At 36.0% G+C, this 17,157-nt stretch overlaps 1 protein-coding gene across 1 annotated transcript in view; it reads right to left on the bottom strand.

The window, feature by feature from the left end:
- SLC16A10 (solute carrier family 16 member 10) overlaps window positions 1-17,157 on the bottom strand; it is a 60,851-nt gene that overhangs the window by 19,679 nt on the left and 24,015 nt on the right. Inside the window, exons 2-3 of the mRNA XM_079298746.1 lie at window positions 3,467-3,611; window positions 67-505 (exon numbers count right to left, since the gene is read on the bottom strand). Of these exons, the coding sequence (XP_079154872.1) occupies window positions 67-505; window positions 3,467-3,611 (584 nt within the window). The remainder of the gene's footprint in view (window positions 1-66; window positions 506-3,466; window positions 3,612-17,157) is intronic.

The following is a 17,157-nucleotide window of genomic DNA, read 5'->3' as shown; positions in this document are numbered from 1 at the left end:
TCAGTCACACAAAGGCAGGTAGTCATAGTTTCAAACACACCCACTAAGGAAGAAATATGCACTTACCAAGTGAACATAAGGCACAAAGTATCCAAAAAGTGCAGCTGGGATCCCAAAAGCCCAGATTCGGTAACTGAGAACTTTGAAAACGGAGAAATTGCAAATCTTTTTGGCAGGAGGTAATTTGAATTTTCCCTTCTTTCCTCCCTCCTTGTCTTTAGTATTGGGAACAAGAGGCTTGTACGTAAACCCGGCCAGGAACAGCACGAACATCAGGATGCAGAGCAAGCGCAGGGTCTTGTAGAGGTCCACAGAGTCAATGAGGACCCTCAGGAGGAAGGGCAGGGACACTGTGAACAAGCTGCTGCCTGCGGTGACAATGCCATTCACCAGCCCCAGGCGCTTCTTGAAGTAGTGCCCCAGGATGACCAGGGATGGCTGGTAGGCAAAGGAGCAGCCACAGGCAAACAAGATCCCGTAGGTGAAGTACAGGGGTTCAATGGTGCTGCGCCAAGAGAAAAGAACAAATCAGTGTAAGGATGCTCATTCACCTGGAATGACAACAAAACAGTTTCACATAAATCAATCAATCAATCCACATGACTCACTGCTGTAAATAAGAGCTTGCATACACTTATATTCAAATAGCAGTGTATCAGCTTAATTCATCAACTATCCTATCTCCTTCCACTGAAACACTTCATAGAACTCACTGAACAGGTAGAAAAAGTTACATTCAATTATAATTGTATCGAATAGTGTGGCTAAAAAAAGTTTTAAAAATCATAGTCAGGACAAATTAACCACATGCAAGTTCAACATTGCTGGGTTTTCAGATTTTTTTTTTCAAAGAAAATTGTACTGTTTTGATTTACACATTTCTTCATTATAGTAGCAGTTCAAATATAATACTGAACTTTCCTCATGAACCCAGAAAAATCAATTGAACAGCTTGTTATGAAAATAAAGTAATAAATGTGGCAAACAAAGATTTGTAATGCAATATATGAATAAATTATAGACTCTTTAGTTATTAATTTTTTAGAAAAATCATCTCCTTCTGAATAAATATTTTAAATGCAGAGTTTTGACACATATATTGAATATGCTATGAAAGAACTATAAAAAATTCTTAAGGAATGAAACACCTCATCTCATCATTAAATTTACCATTATTACCATTTACCCAATAACTAAAATAAAGCAGAAACATTGTAATTGATCACAAATGTGACAACTATAAAAAGTACTGGTGCAAGAAGTGGTAAAAGTATGAAGCCACAGAACCAGTATAATTAATTAAATTAGTGCTGTAGTATCAGTTAATGAAAGAAAATATTTTTTAACATTTAGATGCAGGCAGGGTACAATAAATTTTTTCATGAGTTTTCTGAGGTGGCACATGAGAGTTCATATAATTTTTTCAATGCTACGTTTACAACCTTCACCTCTTGTTTCATCAGTTAATACCTGCTTTTAAAGCAGTTATGGAAAAGTTAGAGATTAGTCTTTTTTTTTTTTTTTTTAAGGAGCATGAATGCTTTATGTAGTGCTTTTCATCACAGGATGCAACTTGCCAGCAACCCTCTGTACAAAAATAGATTCCACAAGCATCCTATGCAATTACAGAACTACTTAGAAAAACAGTATTTGACTAACAAAGGTCTGAATCCAGGAACTCTGGTTTTGTGTATTATAATGAAAAATTATTTGTGTAACAATTTTGTCACTGTCTATATTAAACTACCCGTTTCTGAAACTGATGATACACAACATAAGCCAACAGAAATAAAATAAAGGGGAAAGACTTATTACCTTTATTAATGGAAAATAACCAGGAAAAATAAAACCAGAAGTTACAAATGAGAGGAGCAACATCATACAGTGAAGACAGTGAACTTTTGTTTCCATAAGTAAATTCCCTCAGTCTGCAGCACAACATGCATATTAAAATATTGTCCTGCATTATACACCTACATCTCAATTTCCTAAGACAAAATTTATATTAAGAAATCAGTGCAATGCAAAAGCAATAGATCATGGTAACATGTCTGCTTTAAAATATTTTACTTCTAGAGCACTGACTTCTGTTCCTGAACTATACTCATTTAATGAGCTGATAACATCACAGGCATAAATCATTTTAGCGTGAATAACAATGAAACTATGCACATCAACCTGGCATGTACTCTTACACAAATTCATGTCTCAAAGTGATCTTCAAAGTTTAGTTAAGCTGAAACATTTTCAAAGCCTTTATAAAACAACATGCTCTTGCATGTCTCTTCTGTGCCCTTGTTCCATTGGGTATCAGACAAATACCAGATCGATCTTTGATGACAAGGGTGGTTTAGGATTCATCACTCGACATACTACTATGAAGCAAGGTGTAAAAAAAGACTTTTCCAATACATCTTTTAGCTTTTACCTTACATTTAGTAACAAGCTTCTTAAAACATATCAAGAAGTAGGGGATATGTTTGTTTATTTAATAAAATTAAGCCAAATATTTGCACCAGGATTAACCATTCAGATCACAGCAGCTCACATCCATCAGAGTGATCAGAATACAAGCACAGAAGAGACATGTTCACAAGCTTTTTGCCTGTATAAATACATTTGCACCTAAGTGGAGAGCTCTTCTGAATGTACCTTGATTGTTCCTATACTTATTCTGCTAAGGGTGGGAGAAAAAATAGCCTGAGAACTAGAGGATTATTTTCTGCTACATTTTACACTCTTCCTTCACTAACCAATTTCTGATGGTGACTAAACTAAGTAAACTTCCTATTTCCTTATCTTCTACAGGGTACATCCAACAAATCAGTTGCTCTTGAAATTCTTAAGGTTTACTCTGCAAAACTTACATACAAATGAAAAAATGAAGTGTATAGATTAATTGTAAACTAGAAGAAAAAAAAATGCAAAACAAATATGCCTAAAGTGTAGCCAATATACCAAGGTTTTCTCCATCTCCATGTTTGGCAATTGGACCAGTAATAACAGAAGTAAGTGTCCAATTTCACTAGAATTTAACAGCTTCCTGGAGGCCCTACTGTGGTTTTATCACCATTAAAACTGTTTCAAAAGAAAATTAAGTGTACAAGGCAGGAAGGGAAGACAACAACAATGTTTATATATCTGTCAAAACACAATATACATAAAGTAAACATACAAGTTTATCCTGGACAATACTATTGATCTTACAGCACTAGTCTTGCTGTTGGTATATTTATACGTAGTGGTTAAATAGGGACTCTTGTTTTTACTTAAAAAGTATTTTTAAAAATATGTTTATAAGTTGAAAATTCATGAGTCATAGTTTGAAGGACAAAACCAAACTCAAACCGATTTTTCTACAGATAATAAAAAGCAGCACTGTTCACACCTTCTGTTGATTGGATCGTTATTACAACAATAATAAATTGATAAAACATTTTGAAAGTTATGAATTTAAGGTTTTTACCTTACAAAAGAACTCGAAAGGAGTCCAACAAGCCCTACTGCAGCTCCAATAACAGCTACTTTTCGGCAGCCGAACAGGTCTGTGAAAACGCTGACTATTGGGGAACAGAAGAAGACCATTCCCATAGAAAGAGAGCTCACCCATGCTGCAAAAATAGAAAGAAAAAGAAAAATGAAGACAACATTTTAGAAATTTTAGGAGACCAAGTGATTTCAGCTTTTAGTTAATACTTGTTTTCATCTAGGATTTTATGTTGCTGAACTAACTAAAATTGGGTAGCAATTGAGGAACTATTTTTAAAATGTTGTAATTACATCTTAAAATGTATTTACCTAACATGGTAAAAAAAGCCTAACAATTTACATAATCAACTAATTTAGATTTTATCAGCTCAAAGAATACAATTAACTTTTTTGTAGCCATTATTTCTACTCTTTTTTTATAAACACAGACATTTCCCTAGTAACTAATATTCAAAGTGATGCCTAGGTCATGAAAGATACCTCCGAGGATCCATATTCCATTATGACATCAGTTAGTTCATTTCACTTGACTTAATGCTAGACCTTAATGACTTTAAACAGGTACATTTGTGGAAAAAAAATAGTAATTTCAAATCTTCATTACTAGATGTAGATCATACTGAACATCAATAATGAATAATCAACAATAGGCTTCTATACAGTAATAGACACATTAGGAATATGATTTTACTTTATACTAAACAAGCTTGAGTTAGTAAAACCACTTCTGTATACAATGGGAAATTTTCACTACTCTTGATACTGCTCCAGCTTTACAGACATTGTAAAAACTGTACTTGGCTTATTAGATCATTAAGATTCAGTTCAGATGAATCCACTACAGTTTCAGCCACAAGTGGGGTTTTTTAGCACAGTTACAGTTAAAACTAAAATGCTTGATATATATAGCAACATACATATTGGAAATGTCCCCAACCTATATAAGAGAAAAAAAAAAATTATCTAAACAGGAAGTGGAAAAAGCTGCTAATTCAAAACTAATTGGAAAATATTTTGGCTTCACTTCAAATTGTACAGAAGACAGGATAACTCTTTCACCCTGAAAAGAAGTTTTACATACGTAAAATTTCCATGTAACTGGAATTTCATTTAGAACATCTTTCTTAAAGACATAGTTAGATAAACAAATGTGATTCAGTGATGAAGGCAAATAAAATTATATGCTAGAAAAGTATGTAACCACAAGACTAAATGAAGTATATTTGCAAATACATCTACCACTACCAAGGCTTAGGAGATGTGTTGAAGTGCCAATGAGTCCTACATGCTCAGACTTCACTGTGCAAGGCACTAAAGACAGAAAAAGAAAGTGACAAGCAAAAACTTGTTTCTTCCAAAAGTTCACAAGGTGAATGAAAGACAAGTGAATAGATGGCTAGAGAAAACCAGAAATGAGTACAAGGAAAAAAACCTTTATTTCAGGGCAAACAATGCTCTCAGCAAACCATGGGAAAGGGAGAGAGGGATGTGTGGTACTGGGATTTTTTGATCATGTGATAAAATAATAGCTTCAAGGCACAATCTAAAGAGTGAGGTACTTTTATGGCCATTTCCTGTGTAGGACTACCCCATATATGATAGCCCTGCCAGTCTTGCACCTCTGCAGCAAAAACTCAAGCTGTATGAAGAGACAGCACAAGAGACTAGGAGGAACAAAGACCCTGTGACACTGCCTGAACAGCAAAGACCAAGGTTAAGAAAGGTCTAGTCTTCCTCTGCAGTTGAGGTGTGCTCAAGAGCACCTTGGGTGTGTCAGGACATATCTCCTCTGAGATGTGTCCTCTATGAGAGCCCAGATGGCTACTGGTGGGACAAGACCTTACAGAAACTAGTTTGTAAGCAGCAGTCTGAGGGAGGAGATGCTCTCACACAGCCTGGAGACCAGCCAGTTACAAAGCTTCTAAGAAGTCCAACTTCTACAAGACTCCTCCATCCTTTTGCTTATCTTTGCCAGAGTGCATAAAGTAAGAAACTAAATTACTTTAGAGCTACAGGCTCTGATTTTATCACCATTCTACTTACTGAACTCGAGGATTACAGTGTTCTTTAATGGTCTATATAGCTAATAAAATAATTGGAATATAAAAGGCTAAAGTGAAGACATTCAGCTCAAATTAAAATAACAACGTGTTGATTTTGTCTCTTTGTGCTTCCAAGTACTCATGAAAAAACCATGCCTTTTTTATCACTTGATTCCCTCTTATTACAATAATGACAAGGCAGAGCCTAAAAGAGAAGGTTTCCACTGCATTTCAACCCAAGAGACAGTTAAGATAAATGATGGTGCCTCATCTGAAGCATTTCAGAATGGAATGGTCATGTGGGAATAAGTTCCTCTGCAGAAGTGGGAGCCCATGCTGTACCACTTACCTTCCTAATGAGAACTGGAACCCTTTAAATTACTACTTCAGGTTAGTAAGTTGCTCTCATTAGCCTACAGAAATATAATTTAAAGACATGGTTGGCATGTCCTTTATGAACAGCTTTATTATTTATTGAAAAGAATATTCTTGAAGTTAAACTTCACATGTATGCATAGATAGAGAAAATGTACTGTCTTGTTGCTTTGTGAAGAAACCTAGCACCAAAAATAAACAGAACATACACGAATAAATCCTTAAATGTCCCAAGGCAAATAATTATTGCTGTAATATCTTCATTCTGTGAAGAAAATTGTGGCTTTAAAATATATTCAACAGATGCAAGTAAATTTTGATCTCACTTCATTTAAGTACATTTTCAAGCATCCTTACAGCTTCATGCATTATGAAAAATGTACATTGAACTGTCTTCCACATTTTTTCAAACAGGTATCCTAAGTATTACAAAAAATTACAAATGCAGCTTGCCAGAATACTGAGAGCTCTCTGAAGCAGTTATTACATATTAATTAAAGTATTTCTTCTCCAGGCTACTGGCTGCTTTCCTGGCACAAGCTGGCCATATTCCAGAGCTGCTAATTCAGATACTAATATACAGCACCTAATTGCTACATATAACTGCATTCATATTCACACACAAAACATTTTGATTGCTAGAGAAGAAAACCAATTCCTACTTTAAAGGCTTAAACATTCCTTAAGGCACAGGAAGTTAAGAATTAGCTCCTCAAAACATGTAATTTTTTGTAGATAGAACAATTCCCAGGCTTTCCTAGAAGATAGAATAGTAGTCATCCTTAAGATAAAAGTATCAGACCAGAAAGCAGCTGTACTGAAAAGTCTGTTTGTTCTGTGCCACTGAAACACATAATGGATTACAAAACATCAAAGTTTAGTTATAACTAGAATTATTCAAACATGAATGTCACAGCTACATATATTCTTTCCTGATCAGTTCACTGAAAATCTGAACATATATTCTGATATTTCTTTAATTCCTCTGTTCAAAAGTCTACAGCAATGCAACTATACCACATACTCCAAAAATGTTGCTGTTCTACCACAACTTTAAAAATTAAAAATTATTTTAAATACTATAAATATAGTATCTAATATCTGAGCACTCAGAATTACTACCATTGTCACAGTTAGATTACACAATACATATTTATCTGCCAAAATATAAACCAAGCTATTAAATATTTTAGCTCATTTTTAAGAGTCAAGCACTAAGATTTACAGGACAACAAAAAAGAAAACATGATAATAATGTTCCATTGGAATGTTTTATCATGCACAAATTTAATTAAAGGCTACTCATCCAAAACATTCTTCTTTAAAATCAAATTTTTCTAAGCATTACAATAAGGAACTTAGCAGTTTTATCCTCAAGTGTCTTTTAAGTGGTTGGCTCAATACAATAATAACACCCTTCATCCTTTAATGAGACTTTTTCTTTACTATTTTCCCTTGAGATTGTTCTGGATTAAAAAGGGGACAAAATGCTACTGTCTAGAAAACAAGTGATATGAAGCAAGAAAAATAAAGCCACTTAGTAACTTCTAAAATCTCAATATGCTTGAATATTATTTAGCTTTCACTAAGTTATTGGTTACAATTTATGCAAGAATAAGGAAGCCTGTTTGAAGCTCCCAGCCTCAAACCATTAAGAACTGAGAGACTTTGTAAGCCTATTATTGTTTTTCTTTCTATATAAATTTGGATATTACTTCTTTTTCCACTGTATTTTTCAATATGCTGGCAATTTCTCACCCATATGCTGCCAAGCTTCCCTGGAACCCTGTTGCATTTTCAGCATCCACAACTTCTTACAGCAAAGAACTCCATAATTTAACTATGGAATGGGTAAAGGACCCATACTTCTATTACAGCCAGTTACACACATGGATATTCTCTTCAGCAAAGCAGAAGATTGGCTTCCATAAAGAGATTTATCATTAAAATAGTTTGTGAATTTGAGAGAGCCTATTCTGGAAAGAGTGGTTGCTGAAAGTTATTTCTGGAAATAATTTGTTTGTCTCAGCTAGTATTAATAATTCCTTGCCTGTATAATCACATTTGCATGGCATTTAATTTTTAAAATAACAAAATAATTGCAATGCCTTGTAGATCAAAGATTGATTTAGCTCAGTATCCTGTTTCTGACCACCACAAAGTACTCAGACAAAGAACTCTGGAAAAAGGGCCAGCATCCTGCTTTTCCCCTGGCTACATCCTCCCAACATCTAGCAATAAGCAGCTTAGAAACAGCCCAAGCAGAGTGCTCCATCTAACCATTCAACAAGAACATTTAGTTCCATCAATATTACTTTGGCTTCTCTCTTTTGTTACAGAAAATGCTCAGGCACCAGCACCACATTAAAAATAACTCCCCTTGGTTTTGAACTTACTCGTATTTAATTCCTCCACTATAAGAAACACAAATTAATCATCCCTGTTGAGGTTCCTCTTGAAACCCATGATTTCATATGCCTTAATCAGATCTGTTCACACTAATTTCTTCTCCAAAATGAAACAACTTTTTGATTCAGTACAAAGACACAGAATATGTACTTTACCCCTTTATAGTGAGTCTGAGTACATCCCACTGTTTCTGAGACCAAGTAGCCAGAACTGCATGCAGCATTTAATAAGTTTCTGTGCTAGCAATTTATTTCCTCTATATTGTAGTTATACTTCCTTCCCCCCCTCTTTTTGTTCTTTATGTACTGCAGCTGCTTCAGAGTAAATATGTTTAGAAAACTATCCATGACCTTATTTTCCTACATATGGTAACAGTGACTGAAGATGTGGCCTTTTTTGTAGCACTTATTTGGATTACATTTTTCCTCATGAGACATGTATATAAACAGAATTTAATCTGCCATATTAGTCACTCAGCAATAACAGAAGAACACAGCAAGTCTAGTGGTCAGCCACCAACACACTCCTGTCAGAGGACACACTACAGAATTTGAATTTGTTCAGCATGTAGAACACAAGAAGCTCAAAATGAATCAGTGCCTCCATGTATCTTACAAGTGATTATTACAGATCTGAAGCTGCCTCCTTTTCCTAGTGGTGCACAGCAATGGGACAAAAACCCAATTGGAGCTGCAATAAAGGATATTCCAATTAGATGTCACAAAAATATTTCACCATAAAGGTAGTAAAACTTTAGAAAGTGTGACACAAAAACATTGTGGAAATTCCTTTCTTGGGTGTATTTTAAAGTTGACTGGACAAGACTGAACAACCTGATCTAACTCAGAAGTTCAATGTATTTTAACTCGGCTGGCTTTGAGTGAAGGGTGTCAGACCAGATAACTAGAGAGTCTCCTCCAACTCAAGTTTTTCCACATTATGGAACAGTACTGTTCTAAACCCCTGTTTCTTGAAAAACTGGCTTCTGAAGATTGTGTTAAACATCTGCAGTTCTTCAGAACAAAACAACACTAAAAAAAATTGATTGGCAATATGAACTCCTTCAGGTGAAAAACAAACAAACAAAAACAACAACAAAACACCCCCTCCCCCCCAAAAAAAACCCCAAATATAACAAAAAAAACCAAAGGCATAAGATTTAAATGGTTTACCCCTCTTAAAAATGGGAAGGAGTTGAGGGCATCCTTGAATTCCAAACCAAATATATCCTTACAAGTAAATCTTATGAGACCAATTAAATTTAGAGATGTGAAATCCATTGCTTAGAACTACTATATCTCCCTCCTACTGATGCAATTTTTCCATCAGTATTGTTCTATTCTTGTTACCTGTGCCCAGAAGCACTGGGTTCTCCTTTGCCTAAGGCACTTCAGATACATCCTCTTAAATCCCTTTTTTTTTTTTTTTTTGGTCCAGGGAAAGCCAGCAATTTCCAAAAGAAGGAATTGCTCAGCAGATGTTAGTTACCTAACAGGTCAACACAACCATTAGACCAAACAAATATCCCAATATCCTCCTCCCATGTCCTCTGAGAGCCTCTGTAGAGCAGCCTCCTGGAAACTGCCACCTTATCTTTAACCTATCACTACTCAAAGACAACATCAGATACCTTGTGCTACATGCTTTGCTTACACCCACCTGTGAAAATAGTTTCAGAACCTGCCCAGTAACTTCCCATGAATTGTGAGGAATTTCTTCAGTCATGGGTACAAAAGGGAAAGCAACTGGTTTCCACACTGCCACTCCTGTTACTGAGTAATCCACAGATCCCAGAATAGTATATGTCAGTGGATGTGAATCCCTACTGTCAAAAAAGTGCACTGCTTCTTCTATCCAAAAGAGAACTGCTGATCCCATTAGAGAAAGCATGTGTTTAAGGACTAAAAATAAATTTATGACATAATGCTGCCACAGGAAGTATCCTATACTCTGAACTCAGGTTACATGACTACAGCTTTCAGTTTGCTTACTTTCCCATGTTTAGTTTGCAGATGTCTGAGCTAGGCTCTCCCTTAAAGCAATGCCATAAAATATTGTAAATTAAATTAAAATTCTGAAATACTTTGGGCAAAGATAATTCAGGTTAAGGAAGTGTTGTCTCTTTTGCACACCAAGGCTATCTTGAACATGATTTGGAAATCAGAATTATCTGCAGAGGATCTAGTCAGATTTCCACAACATACTCACAGATCATGGTCAACACATGAAGATTTATGGACCAGGAACTAGTGGAAGTATCCAAGAGGAACACAAGGCATTGGGAAATTTCCTTATCACTGAAAAATACTACTTGTTATGATGCATCCGAATCCAATAATTAAATATGAGGCGCTAAATCCCTACAAGGAGACCTTTAGAACAGACACCTGGTTTCCCTATTACAAAGCATGAAAGCACAACCTCTGCTTTCAGAAAAAATGAGATCATTATCAGGCAGTTTGAATCAGCTTATTCTGAATGAAAGACTGAACTCCCAGATTTTGCCAATAGCTGTAAGCTTTCCTGTGCTTATGTACAGCATCCCTTCAGTGTATTGCCTCTTGACTGTCCAAAACACCACTTCAGGGTGATTTATGCCATGCTGAACTTAATGCAAGAAGGTGGAAAGAAGCATAAACTTGCCGGTGTGTTGTAACATTGTTGTACAAGCAAAGCAAGCTTGTAGGTGCAAAAAAACCCATTCTGTCAAGTTGAAACAGACTTCTTTCTTTCAAGGCTTTTTACACCACACTCTTTCCCATGGTGTGTGACAGACACAACACCAAGTGACAGCAGAGAGTCATATATCTCTAACACAGTGAGCCTCCTCAGGCTTGCCATTTCTCAGAATTGGACTAGACTAATTTCACCCTCTGCCTTGAAAAGTAATGACAGCACAAGATCAGAATTTCTACTTGTGTGTATAAGCAGCAGGAAAGCAGAACAGTGGGGGAAAAAAAAAAAATAAACCGAGTATTCATATACTGTCAAAACACCCTACACCACCGCAATTAGCCAATTATTTAACTACCATCTGATTTACACTTGCTGTCTTAACACAAGCTTAGGTAGAGGGTTGCAGCCTTATTTTATCTTTTTGTCTTGTTGGTTTCTGCTTTAACAAAACAGATAGTAATGGTGAACACAAAGCAACTAGCATGGGAAGATACAATAAAATTTTCTTCAAACAACAGGGGAGTAAGTATAAACCTGAAACAGTTAAAGATGTACTTACAGGCCAACAACTCTTACTACTAGAGAGACTGCAACTCTTCTAACATTTTTAAAAGTTATGTAAAATAAACAAATGCTAAAGTTAGTAGAAGCTAAAACAAAACCTCAAAAGTGCAGCATTAGACAAAATATTGCTGCTAGAGATTTTAAGTGTTCAGCCTTCAGGAACCTTTAAAGGAAGGCTGAAGTAAATCATTAACAGAAAAACACGTGCATTTGGGTTTCATAGCAAACTGAGCTTGACCTTTGACACTTAATAAAGTCTGAAAATGCTGTGGTAGGATGAATAAACAAGGAACGAATCGATAAGAAATGGCTGTAACCACTTGTTTTTCCGTTTAGGAGTAATACAGGAATGTTTTTTGCTGACTCTTTTCAAAGCACAATGTAATCACACTTTTAACTAATAACCTAAAAAAGTTGAGCTCCAAAACTGATGTCCAGGCACATTTTAATCTTTCATGTTCTCAAATTAGTACTGGTTTGCTTATTCTTTTTTTTTTTTTTAATTCCAAATAGTTGAAGGCCAAGAATCATGTTCTGTTTTGATTAAGGATCAGTAATTTTCTGCATAAGGAAGTACTAGCTACTAACTTCAAAGATGACACTGAGTTTCCAGAAAGATTTAATCCTGACTGCTCTCCCAACCAACAGCTACATACATTCCAAACATATCTGCAACCAAACATTATACAACAGTTTCATGTTTTAGAGAGATAGCATAGATTGAGTCTCAAGATTCAAATTCCTAAACTCTTAATGGAGCTATCAATCTTCTTTCCTTCCTTCACCTCACTTGCACTGGAGTGAGACCTGCAAATCCAGGTTGCCTCTTAATTGACACAGGCATACATTTCACTTCTAGAGTACCAGAAGTCTTTGTGAGACCATGAAGATAAAAGCAGCATGATAAAGAAATCTTACTTCACAAGTACATTTAGTACACTAAAGTTTGGGAGCACAGACTGCCACCAAGCAACTCACAAGCTAACCCTAATTTTCACATTAAAAGATCCTTCTCAACCTATCAGGGTTGGCTAAAAGACCCCATCACATGGCAGTAACTTCAGATCAACAGATTCTAACAGCTTTTCTTCCCTGATTACATCAACATATCCCCCTTATGTTCTGTATGCCCCTACAAAATAATCCAACTTCAGGTTTTCAATCCCTACCCTCAAGGCTCAAACTGTTATCTAAAAGATATTCCAGTGTTACAAACCACCTTTTCCCACTCTCCTCCCCAAAGCAGTCATCAGTCAACAGGCATTTTAAGCAAGGGACAGGCTAGTTACAATAGAGGAAAAGGTAGACTGGCCAAACTATATTGAGCAGGCCTAATAAAACAGAAGAACAAGTGATTTTAGGGTAAATCATTTAGATGCTGCAAAGAGTAAGTATTTTTCAAGGTAAGATGTGATTGTTTAACTTGCACCTGCTTCAGAGGGGAGTCTGTATTTGCACAGAAACAGTGTCTATTTTGCAACATGACTTTACAAACCAGAAACCAGACAAATGTGCAGAGCCTGCATTTAGAAATACAAGTACAAACACTGAACTATACAGCAAATTTCTGTCTTTGGCATTGAAACACTATTTTGTGATATACTTATGTGGAAAGCTACATTTGACTTTAAAGGAAGGAACCTTCAGGTAAAGTGAGGTGACAATTAACAAGTTCAGTATGTGTCCTTCATAAAGAATGCTTTCTTGTTTTACCACAATTTTATCAGTCCTATCACAAAATACAATGCCAAGTGGATACAGAAGTCCAAAATTAGTCCAAAACACTAAGAGTTGGAGGTTGTTTTCACAGGCTGAAGAAAAAGGGGCTTCCAAGCATTTAATTTTCTTTTACCCATATCTCCTACTCTCTGTCCTTCAAGTACAGAAAATTTATACCATAGGGGCATTTTAAGTTTTGGACAGCAAACAAACAAATCAAAGTTTCCTCCATTTCAGAGGATTAATAGTGAGAGGAAATCATTTGCATGGAAAGCTTGATAAGAGCAGACAGCACGTGCAAAGGAATAAATCTTTATGTCAGCGTGTGCCCTTTATATCAGTTACACTCATGTGCACTCTAACCCTCACAACCAAGTGAAGCAGCCACTGTAACTCTTGACCTTGTTCTTCACTCTCATCCCCATAACAAAATTTTCAAGTGTGCCAATATGACTCACTGGGACAATAAACTATTTCTCATTAACTTAATGCCAGCTACCTAGGCAGTTATCTGACTTCCAGCAATCCAAATGGCCATGTTGCCATTCATCTAGAAAACCTGGACAAATTGCTAACCTGCCCACACACAGTATCTTAGCTAAGCAGCTGGATGTGGCTTGCTGCATAGGTCAGCCTGACAGATATAGGACATGTGCAATACAGCTTGTTCAGGTACTCAGCAGATGATGCAGAGTTCACATCCACATATTTCTACTTATTATGAACAAAGGATTTTGAGTGGAGTCCCAACACTGCAAATATCACAGGTTGCAGTTATAATCTGGATGATATTTACTGTTAGTAAAGCACAACATTTTTTTAAACAAAATGCTTCCTGATAAGTTGTTAAATTAAGACACCCTCCCCCAACATAGAACATACTGTGCAAATCCTGTTTTTTCCAAGATCCTAAAGTCAAATTAATAGAGAGGAATTTGGGAAAGTCACTTTTTATCAGTCTTTTTAATGTTTGCTTTTTCTTCCAAGCAAGGTGGAGAACAAAGGAAAGGAGTGTTTGAATACCCACTGCTGAGAAAGATGGCATGGATTGAGCACCTACCACAGAGGGACTTACTCTTGTAATGCCAGCATGCCCTGGGGCTGTAAGTTATTTGTGTTTCTAAACATGCCACTTTCCCCTAGTTAAAAACAAGCCACAAACCAGAAGAGGTTTCTCAGAACAACTTTGCTTCCCAGGAGGCAGCAGGAGGAACAGCAGCACTAGATGCACCCCACACTCCCAGAGCTGGCAATGCTTTTCCGGTATCCAAAATTATTACTTCTGGCTTAAAATATTGACCCCCTAAAATGTCACAGGGTTCCCTGGGCTTCTAGGCATGGCATTAGGGGAATTTGAACTGCATGATATTTAAGTTCCCTTCCAACCCAACTTACGCTATGGTTCTCTGATAAAAATATTTTGGGGTTTGTTTTTTTCCTTAGGAAATACTACTGACAAACAGGAAAGCAAACACTCCCTAAAATCTATTTTAAAGAAGCACCACACTTATTTCAAGTTAATAATTTAGATCTAAGAATCTGAATATGTGGTGGATTAATCTCAGACACCAGGTACCTACCAAGCCACTCTATGACTCCCCTCCTCAGCTCAGAGAGAAAAAATAACTAAAGGCTCATGGGTTGAGATCAAGGACAGGGAGATCAGTCACCAATTACTGTCATGGGCAAAACAGGCTCCACTTAGGGTAATTAGTTTAATTTGTTACCAATTAAATCAGATTAGAGTAATGAGAAATAAAACCTAATCCTAAAATATAAATTCCTCTTCTTCCTGTGCTCAATTTCATTCCCAAATTCTCTACCTCCTCTCTTCAGTGGCACAGGGGTAGAGAGAATGGGGGCTGCAGAGAGTTCATCACATATTGTCTCTGCTGCTCCTTCTTCCTCGCACTTTTCCCCTGCTCCAGCATGGGGTCTCTTCCAGGTGGGACAGTTCTCACTACCTTCTCCATAGTTCTTCCTGAACTGGTGCAGACTCTTTCCATAGGGTGCAGACCTTCAGGGACAGGCTGCTCCACCCATGAGATCACAGTGAATCTGCTGCAGCATGGGTTCCCTCTCTTCAGGGAGGCCCTGAGTTTATCCAAAAACCAATTTCAACCCAGTGTTTTATAGCCATTTTCACAAAACTTCCTTATTTCACACACTGCAATTTAACTTTAAAATACAAATAAACGGGCAAGTAATTGAGTTAATTGAGCACTGTCTTAGTATTTTTTAAATGACAATATTTCTTTTGAGTTAAAACTCTTTCCTTGAGATCAGACAAATCTTATTCTACAGCATTTTTCACATAGCTAAGTCCTCTTTAGCATTACAGGTTCTCTCCTTTATTGTATAGTTTTACTTTCCAAAAGTATATGGTTATGCTTAAGACATCAAATCAGCTCTCAAAATACTGAGTATCCTTACAAAGTAAATATGTTAAGTTTTTATATAGATAAAATCCCATCAAAGATAAGGGAGTAGTAATGCCAATATATCCCATATAATAGTTTTTACACACTTCTGATTTTTTTATAACTAGAATAAATTAGGTTTTTTAGTCAAGAAAAAAATCTTTCTATTCCAATAATACTGATACTATATTACTTATTCTTTGACTGTGCATCCACCTTCTTTACCAAAACTGTGGTTAAAAAAAAAAAAAACAAAATCACAACACACACTGATCCATCAAATTTTGGTTAGGGTTACAACCTTCTGAAGATTGTTTCAAAGAAAAAAAATAGTTTTGCTTGATAAAGATCACACTATCTTAGTAATAAAACCCATGTTTTTATTGACTATTTTGCTGTATTCTGGAAAAATATCAGAAGTCCAAAGCTCTTATTTAAAAAATAAGTAGGTAAAACACCACGAAACAGAGCCAATCATACTGCTGGTTCTTTTCCTCCCCTTTTTTCACCAATGCCTTTAGCTCTTCAAGCTTCTGGATGCCTGTTTTAAAAAGACTCTTTGTACCTGCCATGAGCAAACAAACAGGCACACAGTGTCCAGTATAATTAAAAAAAAAAAAAAAAAAAAAAAAAAAAAAAAAAAGCTTGGATTAAAACATTGTTTATTATTTCCTTAATGTAAGCTGGTTTTGGGTTTGGGGTTTTTTAAAGAGAAACCATAAAATTTAGTCAAGGAATCAGTTACCTCCTTCAAATATCTGATGGGATTTAGAAAATCTCAGTAAGTTTCAATGCACTTCTCCTTAACTGCTCACTAGAAAAAGTTTTTACTTGTTGACAAGAAGCCTAAAACCACACCTCTTCCTAGAAACTAGTGGTGTTGCTTAAAGTAGGAAAATATTAAATACTTCCTTGCAATGACATAAGCATTTTTGTTCTGTCAAAAGCAAGAACTGTTATAAAAACAGTACAGATTTTTTCCAGTTACAATGCATATTAGTGCATTGCAGAATAGCATAATAGTTATCACAAAAGACAAGCACCCAGTTATTTCTGCTGAGGGCTCACTCTCCATCCAATAACAGTTCACTCTGATTTCTTAGAATCTCTGCATTTTATGTATGTTCCATTTCATCAGCTTGCTACCTTAACACTAAGTATCTCAGCTACTACCACCATTTCTACAACTACATTTACTTCAGTGTTATTTCCAGAATTCTATCAATTAAGGAATTACACTAAGAATTCTTCACCTACACAGTTTAACTCCACACGAGTAAGTGAACTATTATTTCCTGTTTCTGATTTTAGGGGAAGAGAAGCAGTAAAAATAACAGAGCATAGCAAAAGTGCTATTGCAACAGTAACAGTCACTAGTGTGAGCAGTTAGATTAACATTAATTATAGCCCTACTTAAAATACACTAGTCCTCCCCTTCTGGTCCAAAGCTCAGAAGAGCTGGC

The sequence above is a fragment of the Erithacus rubecula genome (assembly GCF_903797595.1).
Source record: "Erithacus rubecula genome assembly, chromosome: 2".
NCBI lineage: Eukaryota > Metazoa > Chordata > Aves > Passeriformes > Muscicapidae > Erithacus > Erithacus rubecula.
The sequence above is the reverse complement of the archived record's forward strand: the minus strand, read 5'-3'. Positions and strand labels throughout refer to the sequence as shown.